Source organism: Prosopis cineraria, unplaced genomic scaffold, assembly GCF_029017545.1.
Source record: "Prosopis cineraria cultivar Desert tree isolate PC_DT_omini unplaced genomic scaffold, ASM2901754v1 PC10, whole genome shotgun sequence".
In the NCBI taxonomy this organism is placed as follows: Eukaryota; Viridiplantae; Streptophyta; class Magnoliopsida; order Fabales; family Fabaceae; genus Prosopis; species Prosopis cineraria.
In genome coordinates this window covers 33667027-33689200 of record NW_026555341.1, presented here as the reverse complement: position 1 = coordinate 33689200, position 22174 = coordinate 33667027, and the positions used below count along the sequence as shown (strand labels likewise).

Below are 22174 nucleotides of genomic sequence, written 5' to 3'. Positions count from 1 at the left end.
ATAAGATAACTTTAAAAGTATTTCATTGTTCCAAAATGTAAAACAATTTGACAAGAATAAAGTTTTGTTAATGATGTTTTTTAATATTATCCTTTAGATGAAGAGAGAATTGAAATCATTCTAGTATAATGATTAAATATGTAGATTTAAATTTATACTAAACCAAGGTCACCTTGAAAAATTTATGTTTTTGTTATGAAAAAATAAATTTATAAAGTGTTACTATTGAGCTTTATTAGTATGAGTAATCTTGTCTCAAATTATCTTGTAATTTGGGATGTAGGAGTAATATACTTTTTTCTTATTAACATTTAATGGAGGGTAAAATGAAAAATTATGGCATGACTTATAAATGGAACCAAAATGCTTATCCAAAAAAAAAAAAGACAAAATTTTTTCTCCCTCTCTTCACATCCACATTATAAATAGGATTAGAGAGAGGATTTTACAAAGATCTTGATGCTTCCATGTAGGGTAAAATATACTTTTGATTCTATAATTTTATACAGTGTTTCAATTTCATTTCTTAATTTCATAAAATATTTTTTTAATCATTTAACTTTAACACCTGTAGTTTCAAATTATTATTTTTTCTACCAATTATTATCATTTTTAAAAATTAAATTTAATATGTTAACTTTTAAGAATGTTTTGTTTATATTTAAAATTTTATTTAAAAAATTTTTGTAATAAAATTAATGATGTTAAGATTAAAAAACTGTATAGACACTTCATAAATTTAAAATATTAAAATAAAATTTTATATAAAATTAAAGGAATGTAATCACGTTAACATACATATACATACATAATTTGCAAATCATTAACTTTTTTTGGTGAAAGTAAATCATTAACTGGTTATGTCTTGTCTTGGTCAAGAATGATAACGAAACGTCTACTCCCCGGGGCTTCGTTTATTGAAGAACGCCAATTGAAGGCTGCCCTTTTGTTCAGGGAATTTTATTTAGAAAAAATCACAATTAAATATCTGTGAAAATTAGTAATAATCATTTAGAATCTCAAAATATTGAAATTGAATTTCAGAATTATGGTCCTTTTTTGCAATTTATATTTTGATTAAAACACTCATATCTAAAATGCACATTTAATCACTTATTTTTAAAAGTATTTTAATTTTAATTATAACAATATTTGTAAACAGAAAAAATCCCAGTATTTAAATTCAATTTCAAGATTTTATATTCCTCAATGATTATGACTTATTTTGGCATGTCTTTATTTGTGATTGTCCGTTTTTGTTTATATTTTAACCTGATTTAGCTAAATTTAATCAAAAAGAATTATATCAGTGCTAATCAATTAATTAATTATATATTTAACTGCGAAAGTCTTTAATTATATATGCGTTTTTAAATATTTATGAAAAATTAATTATTTTAAACTGCATCTCATAAAATAAGTCTACTTTTTTACACTCTAGAACATATATCAAATTTTCACGTGATCATCGCAATTAGCACCAATTAAAAAAATAATTGTTAGAGCTAACGAGCAATGAAATCGACTTCAACTCTGTCATTTAGCAGAGTCTTCTTTCCTTACTTTCTTGCTTCATTTCCCCACTCTTTGAACCTTTTGTTTTTTTTTTTAAAGAAAAAACTGATATCTGAACTTTTTTTGTGCAATTAACAAAACTTAATAACTAATTAATCTCATATATATATATATATATATATATACATATAGAGAGAGAGAGGGGGGGGCACAGAACATACCTTTCTAAAGATAATACATAAGAGGTTCAAGCAGGCTGGCTCAGTTGATTCTTAAACATATATAAATTGGGTGTGTATAATTCACTAAACTCAGTTCTTTTTTAAAAAATAATAATAATAATAATAATTGCAAGCTTTAATGGCTTAATTCAATAAATACTCGCACTATGTGTGTGTATGTACGCGTGGTTATATATGCATGCTTGTATAAGTTTGAATATGTTTAAACGATATAGATTTTGTTTTTTTCACATACATGTAAACCTTTGTTACCGACAATTGGCTACTGCTAGCTTTAAAAGAAAAAAAAAAAGCAAAATACTCTAAAAATTGTTAAATTTTATTGTAATTTGTTATACTATAATAATTTTCTTGGCCTCAATGAAAAACCCCAACAACTCTATAAATTGAACTGTTCTACTTTGTTTTTCCCATTTCATCATATGGTAAAAGGTGAAAATATAACTACCATCCGCCCAAACTAATTTAGAGCCTTGCTATATGAGGCCATTTCTTACTAATGACATTTTCATAAGCACCTTAGAAATACTTTTTACATTTTATTTAATGTGGCTATATATATTTTATGGTTCAAACTCAAGATTATTATAAAATAAGTCAATTCAACTCACTCAACTAGTCAGATTAAGCATCCCTCGGTAAGTTAAATTATTTCTTTTGGACTTTCACATAACTTATTGTTAATTAATTTATGTTTTTTAAAGCATTTAGTTGAAATTTTGATTTTTAAATTTTTTACATATTTTCAATTATACTTTTAAATGGAATAAATATAATATTTGATTTATTTAAAATATCATTATCAATTACTTAATGACTTATATTTTGAATTAAAAAATATGAAACATAATTAATGTCTTATATTTTAAGAAAATATAAAATATGATTAATGCTTTATATTTTAAACAAAACGAGACTTCTAAAACACTTCATATTCATAATCAATATGTATATATGCATGCATGCTTACTTCAATAACTCATTAACAGTCTATTGGGTTAAAGTTGATTGGACTAATGCCTGCTCCTCTTGAATTTGACACCTAAAATAATGTTTTGCATATTTTTATTATTGCAAGCGATATCGTTCTTATCAAAAGATCACATATCGTTTAAATTGAATATTATTTTTCTTTTTAGCTAGATATTTATGAATGCGAAATGAAGATTGTTAATAATAAAAATTTTGATTCAAACTTTGTTAGTCATTATCGACTTATCTCTCTCTTAAGTCTTATCTCACAACATTAATAATATATAAAAATTGATCAATATAATAGAAAGGGACTATATATATGGTCTTAAAGGAATCAAAATTAGAGTAAAACAAAACTCAGAATAATAAGGAATTATATGTCATATATTTAATTATTTGAATATGACTAGAAAACAAGAATATTGTAATATTAGATTACACACACACACACACAACAATGACGCAAAGAATACGAAAGAGACAAGATCAATGCAAGATTCTCGTAAAATTCACGTTGTAAAGTGATGTATTATATATCAACACATATGTATACACACGTGTCTCTGACTGGGGAAATGTGTGTGTGTGTGGGGTCAGTATTAAATATAAATTATCATTTTGGGTTTGAGGTTTTTTTTGTTTTTTTGGAAGAATTTTCCTTATCGTCCAACTCGTAATGACACATTCATAAACTCAAATTGGGACTTTATTTTCTATATTATTAATTGTTTATTCTATACGCATTTGTGTGTATATATATATACTCTCTTCGTTTAAAAATATAAATTATTTTTAATTAAATTTTACCTTTCAATAAATTAATTACCTACTTTCAAACTAACCCTATCTTTTTATATTTATCCTTATTAAATACCTTATAATAACTATAAAGTCACTATCAATAGGAGCACTTTTTTTTTTTAAAAAAAAGTAATAATTATACTTTGAAAGACTAAAAATATTTTATATTTTTTAACATCCAACTCTTTAAAAAATATTTTACATTTTTAAATGGAGGGAGTATATACCTCTAAAAAACCTTAACTAAGGGATCACTTGGCCTTCTATTCCCTGTAAAGCCAGGTTTGTGTGTGTGTCCCAACAATCATGTGCAAAAAAAATCATTAGTCCAAGTCGATCTTCAAATAAGGATAGAGCCATGCCATCCTCACATATGAAAGCTTATCAAAACACATGCGCTTAATTTCTACCGTTGACAAAATGACTGATTAATCAAGTGATTGTTTTATTAACGATCGTGAAAGAAAATTAAAGCTATCTTCCACATGGTGGTTTGGTAAAAAGAAACATGTTTTTTTTCCCAATAAAAACTCGATTTAAGATGTGTCTATCTTAAGGATTTATATTAAGCTTTGGGTAGTTTAAAAAGCACTTATAAAAGTCGTTATAAATTACCTACTAATTATGAGGTGGTTATATTCTCAAGGAGAGTCAAATCCATGATCTTTATAAGATACAAGTCACATCCTGACCCACCAAACCAAATTAGCAAAACATAGATCTCATAAATTACAAAAATACTATTAGATCACATCTCGATCTCATCAACCAAACTTACAAGACTCAAAACTTCATTTATATATTTTTAATCCTCATCCTAACCAATGTTCTGACCACTTAGTTGGATCTTGAGATTTATTTGATCTTAAGCAAGTATTTAAATTTAAAAAAATACCTATAAAAATTCTTAATTTACAGCTTGTTCATTAACAAAAGTCTCACATTTATAATAATATTTAACCTCATGGCTTTTTAGATAATTATTTGCAAAATTCTTATTAATTCTCAGCTTTTATTAACTTGCTTAGCCGAATGTTAATTGCAATGACATTCTACCACTTGTAAATTAAATCTGCGTTTTTAAACAATGATGTGACACACATAAAAGTTGCATATTATGTACACGTGGTATTTGAATAGGTGCTGACTCTCCAAGAATTTGGATTCGATAACTATATTTAGTATAAATATTAAGCATATATAATATCTGAATTGTTGAAATCCAAATCAACCGTTTAGATAATGTCACTCATTTGTTAATCTTAAATAAAATATGAAATTAGAATCATTAATTTAGATTTTAACAGTTTAGATATTATATGCATTGAATCCAAATTCACTCTTGGAAGTGCACAAAAAAGTTAAAAAAGGACTAACATGGAATAATGTTAATTAAATGGAGAAAAATAAAAAATAATAGGAGTCGGTTGCTTGTCACGCAACGAAGATAATGTAAACAAGAGAGAATATTTGAGAACATTCACCAAATGTAAAAATCGAGCACAGTAACAGTATTGTGGTTACGCCTAGAATATTCTCAAGCTGACCCGACCACGCCATATATACAGAATTCTCATGCTTGATATGACAACATTGTGAAGATATCATAAAGAGCCATTGGATTCTCAGTCTTAGATAAGTATCACATTAGTTCTAATATCTTATTAACTTTAGATTGGTGTAATTTTTTTCCCCTATAAGTTTTAAAAATAGTGTAATATTATTATATTTGACTAACATTTCACCATTAGTTGAATAATTTTGAGGATTAAGGAAAATTTTATCCGAAAAATTTAGAGTAATTAATATCATAAACTTTCAATTGCCACACTATTTTTAGATTATTAATATTAATATTCTTGGCCAAAAAAATAGATTATCAATATTCAATTTAAAAGAATGATTTGACAACCGATAATGGTTTGATTATAATTAAACATCACTAAGTCAAAATTTAGAATAAAAGCAATACGCACCTTTCATTTGCCAACAATTGTTGATAGGTTTTTGTATTCTTTTAATTTAAACATTAGCAATTCAATAACATTATTTCAGGTAAAAGTTTAGAATACTAACTGTTCTTTTTAACAAACTTTCAAAGCAAATTTTTCTTTTAGCCCTAATCAAAATTAGTTAATTAATAATCAATATTAGTCAAAGATGACATTGTACTATTTTTAAAATTTTAGGAACATTATGTTAATGGAAAATTATGGATACGAATTACTTATAAGGGTAACTTTATCCCTTTAACCTTTTTCTATTCAATAATTTAATTTTATGAATTTGACCCCTTTTATAGTACGAGTCAATGTTTTGAAACTCAAACCAAACATCAAACTTGAAAGAGCAACAGGTCGCAATCCTTATGGTTGAATACTTGAGCTGATTAGATCGGTGGTTGAATCGGTGATATAAAAATTAAATAAAAAATAATATTTATATACACAAATATATAAATAAAACATTAATTTATCGATGATGCTTGAAATCTTGATGTCAAAGGCTAGACTCCTGAACCGCTGGAGTTGGAGGCAAAGGGATGTCGACACAAGCTTGCAATTTCAAAGCAAGACGCTAGAGCTGGAAGTGCGCCGTCATATCATGACTCGTGAGCTTTCAATTTCAATGTTAAAGACTAGATCACTAGAATTAGAGGCAAAGGTTGAAGGAAAGATTAGACATTGAGTTTAGTTTATGGAGGAGAGATCAAAGATTAGCGAAGAGAAGATAAAAAAGAATTAAAGATTAGAGAAGAGAAATCATGAATTTGAACAACTGAGCTTAAATTTCTTTTTTTTTCTCCCTATTATCCACTTTAATTTTTAGGTCAAAATTGATTCTCTTAAACCCACCTAGATCAACCCGGTCTAAATGTTCAAATGATCTAAATGGTTAAACCAAACTATTTTATTGAGTGGTTAATAGTCGAACAATCCGATTTGATTCGAGTTTCAAAATACTTGTACGAGTGGCTATATTGCAAATTGGTTAGGCTAGGAGGCGGAGAGAATTACCAAAACCAAACTACTTCAACAATTTAAACTTTTTTTAATTATTTATTATCAGTACAATTAATGGAATTAACTTGTTGGATAATTGTTTACTTCTGATTTTAAATATCTTACAAGCGTTATTACACATGATTACCAATAATTATAGATTTACTTGATAATTACTATGATGACAAATTTTTAATTAACTGTTGAATTCAATATGTAATTATAAATAAGACTCAATTTAATTTATTTAATTTTAAATATTAATTATGAAATTTAACAGTGATATAAATATATATATGTATATATATATTTACAAAAACGTGTATTTGGTTCCACTGAATGAACCTTGAATCAGTTCTTTACCAATTCATTTTTAAAAACAGTCATCACACTTTGACCCAAAAAAAAAAAAAAAACATCACCACCCAAATATATGCCCATATAAACGGGGGGAAAGGGCAACCTATGCCACAGTATCTAGCTAGCAAACTTGCATTCCGTTATTAACATTAATTCTTATAACAATATAAAGCCTCCTGCATGGTTCTTTACGGTTCATTAGCAAAATAAATAATCACAAGGCTACACTATCTGCAATTTGAAACTCAACCTATCTCTAAAACTGCCAAGTGATCAATTTTTTCAACAGCATTCGGAGGTTCAGACTCATACATCATGACTCTCATATAATCTTGGCATAGATTGTGGAGGAACAATATGCAGAACGGAGCTAACTCATGAATCCCCCTCCACCCATGTTGGGTGCACCTTGCGATGATACCTGTCCCTGAGATACCAGTTGTGACCGTCCCGGACCTTGAACATACGCTGCTTGACTCATCCCTGCACCAACCATTTGCTGTTGCTGAGGAATCTGCTGCTGATGTTGCAGTTGCTGAAGTTGAGGAAGCTGCTGCTGCGGCTGCAGTTGTGAAAGCGGCTGTTGTTGCTGTTGCAGTTGCGGGAGCTGCTGCTGTTGCAGCTGGGAGAGTTGTTGCGGCTGCACCGGGGGAAGTTGTTGCTGTTGTTGCATGTGAGCAACCTGCTGTGGCTGTTGCTGTTGCAGCTGCGGAAGATGCTGCTGCGATTGCATCTGCTGATGCTGATGCTGCTGCTGCTGTTGCTGCATTTGTTGCTGCTGCTGGCTGGACAATTGTGGCTTAAATACCACCATGTCCTGTTGCATAGCAATTTTCAGAGAAATAGTGGAAGTATAAACAAGAAGATACCATTATTCTTTGGATTTTTTCATAAGAATTGGGTTTGTCAAGGAGATTTAGACCTTGTTTGGTACGAAGTATTGAATTTTAAAAGATTGGGAATGGGATTAGGATAAGAGTGAGAATAAAAGTTTTAAAATGCAGTTTAGTATGTCATAAGACTAAAAAATAATAACAATAAATAAGACTCAAATTTAACCCAAAAAAAAAAAGTAGCTAAAAGACAACATTTCCCTCATCTTCATCATCATCATCATCATCCTTCTCTTTCCTGCCACTATCTCCACTCCACCGTCAACACCATTCAATCCAACTAAAACAACAATAACTTGAACTTGATTTTTAATGAGCTTGCATAATTATATTCAATTACTATTGAACTTGCATAACCAAATCTAGCTTCCAAATTTGAACCACATTCGTCCTCCTCAGTCACCGCCTCCACTGACGTCAAGCTCACCAGATCTGGGCCGAGGAGGGAGAGGGATTACTGTCTAGCTCACCAAATCTAAAGTTCTAGGGATGCTGATAACGAGGAGCTCACCAAATCTGATCTTCCAAGGATGCCGACGATGAGCAAGGAAATGGAAGGGGGAGCAGATGTTAGGGAGCCAGGGGCGCTGATCCTCCAGCGAGCGATGGCAACACAAGGAAAACAGATGGGGTAGAGGGCTTTCGTCTGAAAATATTCAATCTCAGGACTAATTTTTCAATACCAGCAGGATGGTGGTATTGGGTAATCCCACATAGATGGGATCGGGATTCAATTTTTCATTATCTTGTACCAAACATAAAAAGCTGGTGCTAGCCAATCTCAGTCTTAGTCCCACCTCACCAGTCCTCATACGAAACAGGGCCTTAGTGCAGAGTTTTAGGTTGTTTTTCGACTACAGATGAAGGTAGAAGTTTTGGTTGCACAAGCACACATACCAAGTATCCTACACTTCGTGAATGGGCATTCAACAATGTTCTTTCAAAATATAAAGTGCAAGTATAGTAATGTACTGCATAAATAAAGAATATTTTACATGATACAACATTTTTACAACAACAACAAATAGATAATGACCGTTCTGTATAAATAATCAAAACAAAGGTCAGTTGCCTGTTGATAGTGTCATGATTATGCTTTCATCAGAACCACGTTGGTCACATGACATGTTTGAAAATAGGTGTCTAAGCTTTATAGTTAACTCATCTCCAGGGCAAGAGAAGAGTAGCTCAACTTCTATGCTTACTACAGTGTAAATAGCATTAAATGGAAGTATCAACAACTAATTGAGAAGTACTCACACGAACTCTCACGACAGTATAATAATAAACACAACGCTGCATGTACCTTAAAATCGGCATACTTCAAAGAAACTCAGAAATTCTTTTGATATGTGAGCTAATTGATTACGGAAAAAAGTGCGGATTTCATTCATCCCTATTCCCATGAAAGAGAAGAAAATTTAATGTTCAAGAGGCTTGAGTTAAGAATTTCTCACCACAGGAAAAAGCATCCCAATCAAGCGGCAGGCTTTGTCAGAGACAGATAGTAGCAACGTCTGTGAGGGTAATCGGATAACGGCACACTGAAATGAGGAAAAAAAAAAGAAAAGAAAAGAAATTCAGCACCAGAATAAGCATACCAAAGCCAAGAAATATAAACGGTCCATCCAGACAGATCATATTAAGTAGATGATTATATAGCCACCTCTTATTTTTGTGGTGTTGAGTTGTAGCAGAGAATTTAAATTATAGAAGATTGGAAAGCCCCGTAAAGCCCTCTCTCTTTTCCTTTCCTCTCTTTTGCTCAGTTTTTTATTTTTTAATTGATCTAGGAGGGAGATTTTATTTTAGGGTTAACGAGCAATTTTGCTTCTCACTATTCCCTCAGAAACATTTGATATTCTAAACTTTCAAGTGGTGCAATTTCCCTCTTCCACTTTTGAAAATTGTGCATATATAAAAAGGGACCTCAAAGAGGATTTAATCGATATCAATTTTCTTATAGAATACTTATTTGTAATTTTATGGGTCCTTTTTTGTAAGTTTTGAGATCCTTTTCTTGAATATTTTGGATCAACTAACAGTCAAAGTTAATTTTTTAATAGCAAAGTACCCAATGCACCATTTTCAAAAGTTGAACAAGAAAACTGCACCGCACGAAAATTTAGGATACTAAATGCCTAAGAGAATAGTTGAAGGGAAAAAATGCCCTTTAACCCTTTATTTTATGCCCCCATCTGCACTTCTCTTCTTTTTCTAGTCAATTCTTCTTCTACTCACTAAAAGAAAAACACAGGAAATGCTGCCCGTTTGTTTTGTATGGGTCTCATAAGTATGCCCTGCCCGCGTTCTCCTAATTCAAGTTTACAATAACTATCCCTTTACATGCAAGCAAACAAAGAATACCCACAAAACAAGCTCGTAGCATATGCAGGCAGCAGGCACAAAAATTACAATAGTTACAATACTTCAATGAAACAAGTAAATTATCCATTCTCATTCAGCATCTCAAAAATGGAGTTTGAAATAACACAGATAATTATACAAAGTGTGATTTACAAAATTTGAGCGACTGGTTATACACTTGTGATCCCAACTTATATCTGGCAACAAAACTTTCTAGTTCATTACCTAGACAAATTTGAAACCATTGTATTCAAGACATTGATAAACTGCAACTTTTAAACACAGATAATTAAGCATACAATTTCAGTGCATATCATAAACTCATATATAAGGTTCACTTTATCAATTGGTTATTTTTTCCCACTAATAAGTAATATATGGCATGCAATTATTATGCTTACAGGACAATATGGGACATGCCATTCTTTTTAGGGGAATGCAGAACAAAGTCAACATTAATATAAATAATTACTTTTGAAGATAACATCATGCAGACAGAGTCATAGTTCCATGTAATCTACGCTATTATATTTTTAGTGAAGTGATTTTTTTTAATCTTCAAATTTAATTAATTGGAGATCCTCGCATTATAACAGCTACATTTTATCTTACTTTCTAGAGCGAGGCTTATCGATTAATGAGATTGTTGTAGATTAGTAGAAGAAATTAAAGAAAAGGGAAACAAAAACTAAGATGCACTGATAAATTACCAGCTTCTTTTCCTGAAGCTGAGCAAGAAACCCATTCGGGTTCATAGCGCGAAAAACTAGGAAATCCGCCTTCCCAACATATTGCCTTTTGTCAAAACATTGTCATGTCAGAATATATACAGAATAATGTCTGAACACATACAGCTACACACTCTAACATAAATGAGCAAGACCCAAGCTGAGCACAAAAAAGAAATTACTTGTTATTCATGTGGTCTTGAGATATAAGACGAACTATTTGCATTGTTTGCGGCCAGTTTGATGCAAGCCTGGGACCCATAAAAAGCAGTCATTAACTTTTTATAATTAATGCCCAGTTAGGCCAATATAGGTGACAATTTAAAGCAACTGCTGATGATTTAGGCCAGGAAGACATTTAGGAAAATCCCATACTGCTTCAGCCATATCGATATAAATTTGGAGCAAATGATGTGTCATGAAAAGTTAAATATCTCAAATGTCTTAAGGTAATTTACTATGAAGAAATGGGAGAAATGTCGACCCAAATAGTTACAATCACTTCCATTTGCACATAATACAGAATACTCATGCACACTTTGCCCCATTAAAAACATGTTCTTTAGATAAAGATTATATAACTCGTAAAGGTAACCCTGAAACGGATTTCATATGTCACTAGAATTATAACTAAAGTGGGATACCAGCTAAAATTAGTGTGTGTGTGGGAATATTGAGTAATTATTGTACATTATTAGTCTTTGTTAGTCTTTACTCTATTATCTTCTCTTCAGTTGTATGTATACACACTACGGTATCTCACATGAATGATAAGAGAAAATATTTTCTTTTCTAAAATCTACATGGTATCGGAGCCTAGTTTCGCTCAAGACTTGTAAGCCCGTTATTTCACACAATTTGAAGTCTAAAATGGGACTGACTAGCTATAATAGGGACTCGTATGCACCACACCATTTGAAACTCAAAAACCGGACTGGACCTAATTGGAAGCACAGGAACTTGGTGTTTGGGGCATGTTTGATATGAGGAGCTTGTGGACTCACATTTGAAGAGGAGGTTGTTAGGTTATCCAAATATGAGTGAACTTAAGCGGATTTGGTAAATCTCACATCAGATAAAGTTGGACCCAATAACTAATATAAAATAAAAAGAAAGGACACGTTAACTTGAGCCTATTAAGATGTGGTGTCCTTTCATAACTCTTACTCATTTCTCCTCTCACCTTGTTTTCGAGCTCTATTGTTTTCTCTTCAATTGTATATAATTATACATATGTATGTATACACTATCACATCCCACATGAATGATAAGTGAAAATATTTTCTTCTCTAAAATCCACATTGAGTAGTAGGGGCTCTTGTCACTTGAGCAAGCGGTTAGGAGTTCAAATCTCATTCCTTGTATATGTTACAATTTAGTTAGAAGAGATCTTCCATTTTCCCTCAAGACTTCAAAAGAGATAATCTCTATTGTTCATAGAGTCTACTCCTTATACTTGTTAAGGATAAAAAACTCAAGTGAGGAGGTTAGAAGTTTGACCTTTTCTATTCTAAGTCCCAAAATCAAAAACTCTAGGAATTTATTGATTTTCGTGGATCAGTAGAATAAAAACTCAAAAGTTAGCTTCTCAAAATGCTTGTTAATAATAGTTACCCTGTTTTTGGCCCCAAAAAAAGAAATTAATGGTTACCCACTACCAAAAGCATGGTTCGAGGGAAATCATCATCTAGTAACTCAAACTTTTTGAAAAACCAAGTAAGCCATCAAGGCAGCAGGAATCAGTAATTTCTTTAATGCAAAATCAACTTAACGACCCATAAAGAAAAGAATATTGGATTGACAGTTTTAGAAAGTCTAACCACTGAAAATGATCCCTAGACTTCATGAAGAAAGAATAAATAAAGGGAAAATAGTGATGAAGGACTGCTGGAGAAATTTTATATCAATCAAGGACTAGTTGTTATCAAAATCTGAATGGAAAAAATCCCTAATGGATTGTTATTAATTTAAAATAAATTGTAAAAATCTGAATGGAAACTTATTGATAGAAGACTAACTCAAATCGACAAGTATCCATTCAATTTTTGACAATAAGTAATCCTTCATTGATATAAATTTCCTTCAACAGTCCTTAATTGATATTTTTTCAAGAATAAAACTTCCTGAACTTACGATTCAGAAGCTGAAAAACTCCGATAACCCTGCCATGAAGAAAGTATTCATAAAATTAATGCGTGCCACAGAATTACAGGAATTACCACTATTAGGAATGAAACTGAAAATGAACAAGATTATTGCAATGGTCAAGTAAGGAGATCTAAGATAAAATGAATAGAGAAGTCAGATAGATAATTATCAAGGTTTGGGATCATACCTCTAGTGTGGTGATAATTACGGGCTGTCCTTGTCTTTGCCCAGATAAACGCCCCTGCATGAATTGCAACAATTAAGAATATAAAACTTATGCAAAAGCATGCAAGAATAACAATGAGAAATTTTCATGACTTATGCTTTGGGGCAATTCCTACTTATCATTTGATGATTTACTATTATTTATGGTTACAGCCACTGGACAACATAGAATTGATTTATAGAATTTTAGAAAATAAAGAGATAATTTCAATGAGATTAAAGCAGAATTGTAAGGGCATATTAGATTTAATGAACCACAATAGAATAAACCAAGGTTTCAAAAACCAAACCAAACTGACTAATTCAACTAATCGGATCTTGAACCAGCTCTGAGTCTAGTTCACTGAAACCTCAAACAAGCAAAAGTCAAAGACCACATAACCCGATCAAAACCCAGAATGACGAGTTGAACTGAGCCAATTTTTTTTAAAAAAAAAAAACGCTTGCATTAAAAGACAAAAAGACTAAGTTGTGTCTTGTGCAAAAATGTTTGGCCTATTGAAGCTCACAAGAGCTTCCATTGCACACTACTCCTTGCCTGATTGCCTCTCATTGCTTCCTTTCATATAGTACCCTGTCCCTTCCATCTTTCATCCCCCCACGATGTGCGATTCACTTCTTACCATAGCACGCTCCTTCAGTCCTTGTTTGGCCACAACTTCTTTTTCCATTTTCATCTCATCTTTGGTGATTTTTTTGTCAATATTCATGACTTTTTTATTGATAATGGAAACATATATTTCATATTTGCTCTTCATAGTATTTATCTATATTTTTTCTTGATCAAAATATTTTAAATTTCAGTTTAAACTGGCCTACAAAAAAAGCCTGATGATCACAACTTGAAAGAACATAAAACATTTTAGTCTTTCTCTCCAATATAAATTTCTTCTTTAATTGATCTTTGATTAGTTTTTTATTGTTCATAAAAATTTCCTCAATATGTAGACAAAAACTTCATATTTGTATTTTAAATTATTTATCTCTATTTTTTTAAATAAAATGTATAATATTTTAGTTTCTATTTGCCTTTAAAATGTTTGTAAATGACCATCCTATGTCTATATTTATACTTATAATCATCCATTGCAATACAAAAGTAAAAATATGTTAATTTATGATCAATCGGCTCGACTAGTGAACCCGTGAACCATTATCTCGACCAATTCAATGACTGGTTCAATTTTTAAAACCTTGGTATAAACACAAGGTAACAAGAATTTTCAGCAATATTTTTCCTCACCTCTTAGCAATGATATTGTCCATTTCATAATGTCAACCATCCATAATTTATCAAAGAATAAGGTAGTACAAGTTATGACCATTGCATTACATGGGATAAATAAAAATTGAACGTGGTGGCAAAGCAGAAAAGGTATAATGCAACCTACAATACAGACATTTATGATATGTAGAAATAGTGATAATGATAATCTAACACAATGTAGGCAAGAAGTGAAGACGCAGCAGAGGATTTCGAAAGGCCATCCATCTAAGATACATAAACTGAATTTATCAACATCCAATATTCACTTCAAGTTAAACATACTAACGGAAAAACAAAGACATGATCCAACAAAATGGGGAATTGACAAAACTGTGGTCTACCTTAGTGAACCATAACAGAAAAGGCAACCATTGCAACTAAAATGAAAATTGCAGTTTGCAATAACAGCCTTGATTTTTCTAAATTGAACACTTAATTTCATATCAAATAACAGTTTCGAATTAGATGGCAAAAAATGATTAGCAGTAATACTTCAAAAACATACTCCAATCATGCTATAACTCAAGTTTAAGCCTTATAAGGCATAAGTGACAAATTATTCTTATCAAATATAAAGAAACTGATGAAAAATGCATGATGCTCAACTGATGCTGGACAAAATTCATTATAGAGAAAATGGTAGGATTTCATATTCCATGCCAATTAGTCTAAAATATTCTCAAGTAAGGAAAAGGGAAAATGCATGAAAGTAAAAGCTTAAGAGGCAGAATTACAAGGACTAAAAAGGGATCAAGACAAACCTCCCAAACCTTCACATATTTTGATTGTGTAGATTGCATACCACCTGAGGTCTGTTGCTGTAAAGGCATATTGGCTGCTGCATTATTCACAACAAGTGGTTGCATCCCCGGTTGTACTTGCTGAGACATTCCAGGAGTAGGAATCATTGTACCAGTGCCAGAAGAGACAACTGATGGACCAAGGCCACTCATCACATTTTGGTTCGTGTTAACTCCCATCTGTGCTCCTGCAATGTTTCCTTGGCTCATGGCTAACCCTGGCTGACCCATACTAACAGTACCTTGCAGATTTCCCAATGGTTGTGAAATCCCAATATTTGAATTTCCAGACATATTTGATGTGGCTGAAGTTAATGAACCAAGACCTGAGTTTGCTCCAACCTGCACGGGACCAGTAAGAGATCCAGAACTAGTTATTGAATTTATGCCTGACTGTCCAGATGAAAATACATTTTGAGCTGCTGGTACAGAAGACGCCATTCCACTGGATATCATGTTTGACATGTGCATAGCCACGGGAGTTGGACCCATTGACTGAAGTCCCATTGAGGTTCCTCCACTTAGGACCTGTCGTGCTTGAGAAAGATTGTTAAGAATGTTGACATTTGCTTGAGCAGGACCCACTGGACGCAGGGCCTGTGACACTGGCATCATGGGCTTTACATCCTGTGTATTTTCATTACTTGGCATAATATCTTGAGAAGCAGAAGATGGAGATGAAGTCTGCAAGCCTGGGACAGCTTGACTAGGAGCACGTGGAACTGATGACATATGAGGAAAAGTAGGTCCTGATACCATGGAAGTAACAGGAACAGGCTCCTGAAGAGATGTGATAAATTCAGGATCATTTTGAGATTTAAATTTAAAAAAAAAAAATCAGTGCTAAATTTTAATAATGATTTGATACAGGGAAATTGAGGATCTTACCACTTTTATAGTAGCAGGGGCCATATTCCCAGCAGGAATTGGTTGCCGGTTTGCGATAGATCCATTAACTAAAAAAATTCATAGAAAAAGCAGACATATTAATAGATCTTACAACAAATATTACAACATGTAAAAGAAGAAATATGGTAAAATCAGAATCATCAGAATTTAATCGAATTAATTGCATGGGGTTGTAAATATCTGGCTCTATATTTTTTCCCCCCTAATTGTGTATATCCTCCGTATCATGCTTTCCCCCTTTTATATCAAAGGGGATGCTCTGTATGTATTGTAATATTGTGCCAACAACAACAACAACAAAGCCTTATCCCACTAAAAAGAGTTAGCTACAATGATTGCACGATGTAATTGAGCTTTGTCTGAAATCAATTCTTCTAATAAGCCATTAATAGAGAGATCTTGATTAATGACTTCTTAAAGTGTCCTTCTTGATCTTCCTCTATCCCTCTTCATAGGGCTAGAGTTTATTTGCTTGCACCTCCTTACTAATGCCTCTACTACATTCTTTTCACATGACCAAACCATCTTAAATGATTTTCTATCATTCTCCTCTATTGTAATGTTGTGAGATCAATAAAAATCATCTTGATGGAGACTTGATAGTATGACATACCGAGTCTCACATTGAGTAGTATGGGATGCTTAATGGGATATTTAAGTGAGCTAGTTCTCAAACCTCAATAGCTAGCTTTTAGGGTAAGATTCCCCATCCCACTTAGATACCCATCACATCTTCAATGCAATGATTCACATGGGATTACAACATAAGCTAGAAATCAAAGACAATGAGCCTCAAACTAGTACGGAATTGAACTTAGGTGAGGAAGTTACACACTTTGAAATGATTTCTAGCCTCAATGGCTCCTCCATGTCCAACTTGTGCCAAGTTAAAGCTCAAAGGTCCCATGTCAATGACTTCTAACCTCAAAAGGCCAACGGTTATGAAAAATCCAGAGAAGCTGAATGGCAAAAGTTACTGTGAGCTAGCCCAGGCAATAAAACTTGTTAAAGGTTGTTGAAAGGTCAAATATCTCGCTAGCGAAACACCCTTGTCAGACGCATTGAATACTCAGGCCTTATAACGACGATAGAAGACTGAAAACTCAATGGGGCTTGTCTTGGCTGATAAATGATATGAGCCTAACAATAAACAGTGTCCTGGTTCTCCCAAGTAGACATGAAATATAGGACATTGTTCACAACTCCTGTTTTCAAGTCCTTCATATAGATAATGGCATAAAATACTTGAACAACACCTTAATAGAGTCGACAAATTCTACCCAAAAGTCCTTGAGAGAAAGAATAGACATATTCCAGAGATTTTCAAGGCATTAGCAATGTTCTTAAATTTTAGTGGGGCAATGCTATCCTAAATGCTACCAATCTTAGCCATTGAATGCCAAGCAAAACCCCATCCTTAAAGACCCCTCTCTAAGTTCTCCACACCAATTATCCCACATTTTAACTTGAGAATAAACTTCCTTTAAAATTTTTTGAGTGCATTGTATATGTTCACATTCATCACAATGGAAAACTTAATCCTAAAGCTGTCAAATGTGTGTTCCTTGGTTATTCTGCATCTCAAAAAGGGTACAAGTGTTATATGACCCTATTAAAAAGAGTGTGTTAGTTGTGATGTCACATTTAATGATGAAACCCATTTTACCCTCAGTCTTCAATTTGAGGGAGAGTTGGAGTGAATTTCAACCCATGGAAGAAAGAGCTTTACAAATTCCTCACTACCCTTGGGTGCCAAGTCTAAGAGTAGTATCAATCCTAAGAGTAGCACCATGGTAGAAAATATTCCCATCCCAGAAACTGAAGTGAATCCTAACACAAGAGGAGACACCAATGCAAATAACACAAATGGGAAGGACTTGACTATCTAAGTACGGATGAAGAAACCAAGTAGTAAACCAATGCTAGATCTTGACCTGCAAAGTGAAGATAATTAAAAGAAGAAGAAGAAGAAGAAGAGCAAGGTAATCCTGATGATTCCAAACCTATAACTGAAGTTGATAATCTTGATCTTCCCATTGCTCTTTATATCCTACAGATAAATTTGCATCTTATAAAACCCTTTCACCTCAATATTATGCCTTCACCATTGATCTTGATAGAATAAAGATGCTGTATGATATTGAGGATCTTACAATTCCTAAGTTGAGAAAAGCTATTTGAAAAAGATGAAAGGCCTAAAAAAGAATGGCAGATGGGAAGAAGTAGATCTTCCTCAAGGAAAGAGATGGTAAAATATAACTTGGATAGTACCAATACAAGGCAAGACTAGTACCATGCAACAAGCTCCCCCATACTAGAGACGCTACAAATACCAAGTCCTTGCTGAAACTAAAGCTTCCAACATCATCTTATCTTCACATAATTCCCAACCATATCCTATGCTCTGATAACAGTAAGAAAAGGAAGCATATAAGTAGGCTCAACAATACATCTTAACCCAAAACCTTAATGCTCAATGTTATGAGTCCACTTACACTTGACATATCCTAACAAATCTTGTTGTCCTTAGCAGCCAATCTAGATTGGCCTCTTCATTAGCTTGATGTTAAGAATGTCTTCCAAAATGATAATTTAAAGGAAGAAGTATTAATGACAGTCTATAGGATGAAAAATCATCTTCTTTGATGCAAAGACACATAAGAAATAAGCAACTTAATTAGTGGCCTTCCAATCTCAATTCATATAACTTAAGGAAATGATCCTAGAAACACGAATGAAGATCTCCAACGGAAAATAAAGACAATATGTTATCGTAGTATATGCCATGGCATTAAACCTTCCTAAAAAACCTAGGCACTGCAGTCAATTCATGTCTTTTTATACTGTCCTTTCACCCCAAAACCATTCACATCAATAAAAGAAGCTGTAGTGCAAAATCGTATATTTGAGATCTAACATGGTATGATGTGTTCAATTGATGCCAAAGGATTATACAAGTGTCAAGCCAGCAAGTCTATTGATTTACACATAACTAGCATTTATAACTATCTTTGACAAACGATGCATCTGCTAAGCTTATAATCAACCTTGTGGCGTAGAAGTAGGTACTGTCACGGTAACTGGTGCAACAGGGCCTGCATCCACCTTCACAGGACTTTGATTTGAAGGTAGAGTTGTGATTCCAGAACGACTCAAAGCAGAACAGGCTTCCCTGAAACTTTCAGATATTAAAACAAGAAAATGGGAGTTTTTTGTATCAACAGGTGGACCTGCTGCACAGCTGTTTCGCTTCCCCTACATTGCCAAAGGGATGTAGTCAACACCTTGAAGAGCTCAAAAGCTAATTTCATTTGCATGCTAAATTTAAAAATAAACATTAAAAGGAGGGAGAATAGCAAATAGTTCACTAAATATGCTCTACTTTTGCTTTACAAAGGTGAGCATCAACTTTACTAAGTTATCAGATCATGCTTGTGGTATGAGTGGTTTATATTAGACAAAGTATCTGATATCTCGTCCTTTGAAAATAAAATACATAATTCTTTTGTTAAAAGAGTCATAACCCATCCTTACCGCATTGTAAATGACTTTAACTTTGGGGAGCTGCTTTGGACAGATAACAGATAGAGAAACAGAACACTGCATGCAAAAGATTACATTCCAGAGATAAGGGAACAATGAAGGAGACAGACAACCAAATTTAAAAAAAAAAGGAAAAAAAAAAAGAATACCTGAGGAAATGCTTTAGCAACAGCTTCAGCATCATGTAGACGATTCCCTGTATTTGATTCTATGGTTTCACCTTGATCTAAATTCTGCAGTCGTGGTACATAAACTGGTGTCGGCAAAGGGTAGGGATTACTTGCTGCAACAAGAATGCAGTGCTTTTGCAAGTCCACGTTCTGTTGACTTTGCCTTCCATTTTGAGAAGTGGGGAACATCTGAGAATTTGAACATTTTGTCATGAATAAGATTCCAAGTTTTCAAAAAGAAACCCTTGACAATTTTAAATAACGCATTTCAATGTATTAATTATTATAGAAGACTTGTGTGCAAGACTACAAAGTGAAAAGCAACCCTAACAATTAAATTTAGGCACTCTTTACATGCAGTAAAGGTCATTCAAAACAGGTGTATGTTGTTAGTTAAATGAATAGTCACACACAAAGCTGCATCAACCAAATACATAATAGGACTAGTTTTAGCACAAATTCCAATATGAAGTAGTTTCAAGACATTATTGAATATCTAATATTTAGGTTACTAAATAATTAATTCACAAGTGATTTGAGATTTGACAGATGATGAGGAATGAGATATTTCCTATTGTTTTGCTTTACCAATAAGAAGATAGGTCCTAACTAATCACTAAGGAAGCTGAAGCACCAAAGTAGAGCTCAAACTCTAATCTTCTGTTCTCTCTTGTGCTTTGTTTTGGTGGGCCTGTGATTGGAGCAGATGAAAAAATGCTAAGACACAACCACTATAGAGCAGCTCTTCAACTTCATCAAAGGAGGACTTGATAATTTGAGAACAAAGTTTCCTAGCCCAACTGAATCCAATCCATTTTATTTCCATGGATGTGCAAGCATACATGAAAAGATAAAATCCAAAATGAGTATATACGAGAAAAAATGAACGTGTCATCTATTGAGCAGAAAATGGTAGAAAATCATTTGAGTGTGGAAGGCACCAATTAGGCGAATGGAATGGATAATCTTGAATGCTGTAAAGAGAAGAAAAGGAAAATAAAAAATAACACTTATTTAAGTTACTGAATAAAACCTCTTAGTTAACATTATTCTCAAAAGCTTGGTTGATGATACAGCACAATAGTATCGTGGAATCCATCTCACCGACCCCACCTAGTGAGATCAGGCTTGTTATTGTTGTTGTTGTTGTTCAGTCAATCCAGGTTGACCACGAATTTTGGCCATGGAAAAGGAGCCCAAGAAGGAAATTGGACTTGTTTCCAAGGCCCATCTGGCCCATACACACCCTACATTCAACAATAAATTTTTCTCAATTCCTATCTTTTCTCCTCAACTTTTGCTCTCCCTATAGTTCTCATCACCATAAAATTTGATGCCAATCAGCAGGCCTTTTTGAAGGATTCAAAAAGTCAATTTTATTACTTCCAAGTTTTATAGGTTTCCAACATTCCATGCTGTCTAATTCTCATCTTATCTGTCAGACATGCTTCTGCATTTTCTCCAAAAATCTAAAGTCTTTTAGTTGTCTCAGATTCAAGGTTTTGATGTCAAATTAAGCAGTTGAATCCACCTCAATCAGAATTAGAAACGATAATTTAGTTTTCAAATGTAGTGCAAGTTTTATAGAGCCAAACTCCTAAGAAAAATTTGCTACAGAACTATTGAAGCAATACAACATTTCAAGAATTGTGCCAGAAACAAATGTAACATTTAAAGCACTAAACTCAAGGACTGCAGCCACTAGTAATTAAGTGTTTTGAATGAGAAATTGAGAGCCTATAGCTTAAATAACAAGTTCAGCTAGCATGCATGCATCAACTTTATCAAGCATAAGTGTTAGTTTTATCAAGAGACTAGAAAGCTTGCTTGTCAGGATTTCTCTTAATTTGGTATGCTTTTAAGACTCTTCTAGCATTTGCAACAAGTTATACCTTCTCTTCCTACAATACCTTCTTATTTCATCAACAATAAATAAATTATCCTATCTCTTTCTTTCTAACACCAAGTCCTAGCAGCCTTAAACTCTGCAACCTCAAGAAGTTATTCACTTTATTCAAACCCAGGAAACCAAAAGAATGACTGGGAAGTGGCAAGACATGAAAAAGCCCAATCCCCATCAAAATACCTTTCAAAAAGGAAAAAAAAAACACACACACACATGCATGCATGCATGTAAGCGTGTATGCACAAGCTGGAGTTCTACACAGTGCCCCTATATCAATCCCCACATTGAATCTGGCCTTGTCCAAGATCCTCTAAATGTCAATA

General features: G+C 32.9%; 1 protein-coding gene across 7 annotated transcripts in view; it reads right to left on the bottom strand.

Annotated features, from left to right (window-relative positions):
• Positions 1 to 7013: 7013 nt before the first annotated feature.
• LOC129322646 (mediator of RNA polymerase II transcription subunit 25-like) overlaps positions 7014 to 22174 on the bottom strand; it is a 29536-nt gene continuing 14375 nt past the window's right edge. For 6 of the 7 annotated variants that reach the window (XM_054968949.1, XM_054968950.1, XM_054968951.1 and 3 more), the window contains 11 exons: positions 19925 to 20134; positions 19767 to 19832; positions 19280 to 19487; positions 16212 to 16279; positions 15285 to 16103; positions 13219 to 13272; positions 13017 to 13045; positions 11066 to 11134; positions 10866 to 10950; positions 9246 to 9332; positions 7014 to 7712 (listed from right to left, as the gene is read on the bottom strand). In XM_054968949.1, the coding sequence (XP_054824924.1) occupies positions 7266 to 7712; positions 9246 to 9332; positions 10866 to 10950; positions 11066 to 11134; positions 13017 to 13045; positions 13219 to 13272; positions 15285 to 16103; positions 16212 to 16279; positions 19280 to 19487; positions 19767 to 19832; positions 19925 to 20134 (2142 nt within the window). In that variant the 3' untranslated portion in view covers positions 7014 to 7265. Of the gene's footprint in view, positions 7713 to 9245; positions 9333 to 10865; positions 10951 to 11065; positions 11135 to 13016; positions 13046 to 13218; positions 13273 to 15284; positions 16104 to 16211; positions 16280 to 19279; positions 19488 to 19766; positions 19833 to 19924; positions 20135 to 20533; positions 20682 to 22174 lie in introns of those variants that run through there. The other variant, XM_054968957.1, reaches the window with a different exon arrangement.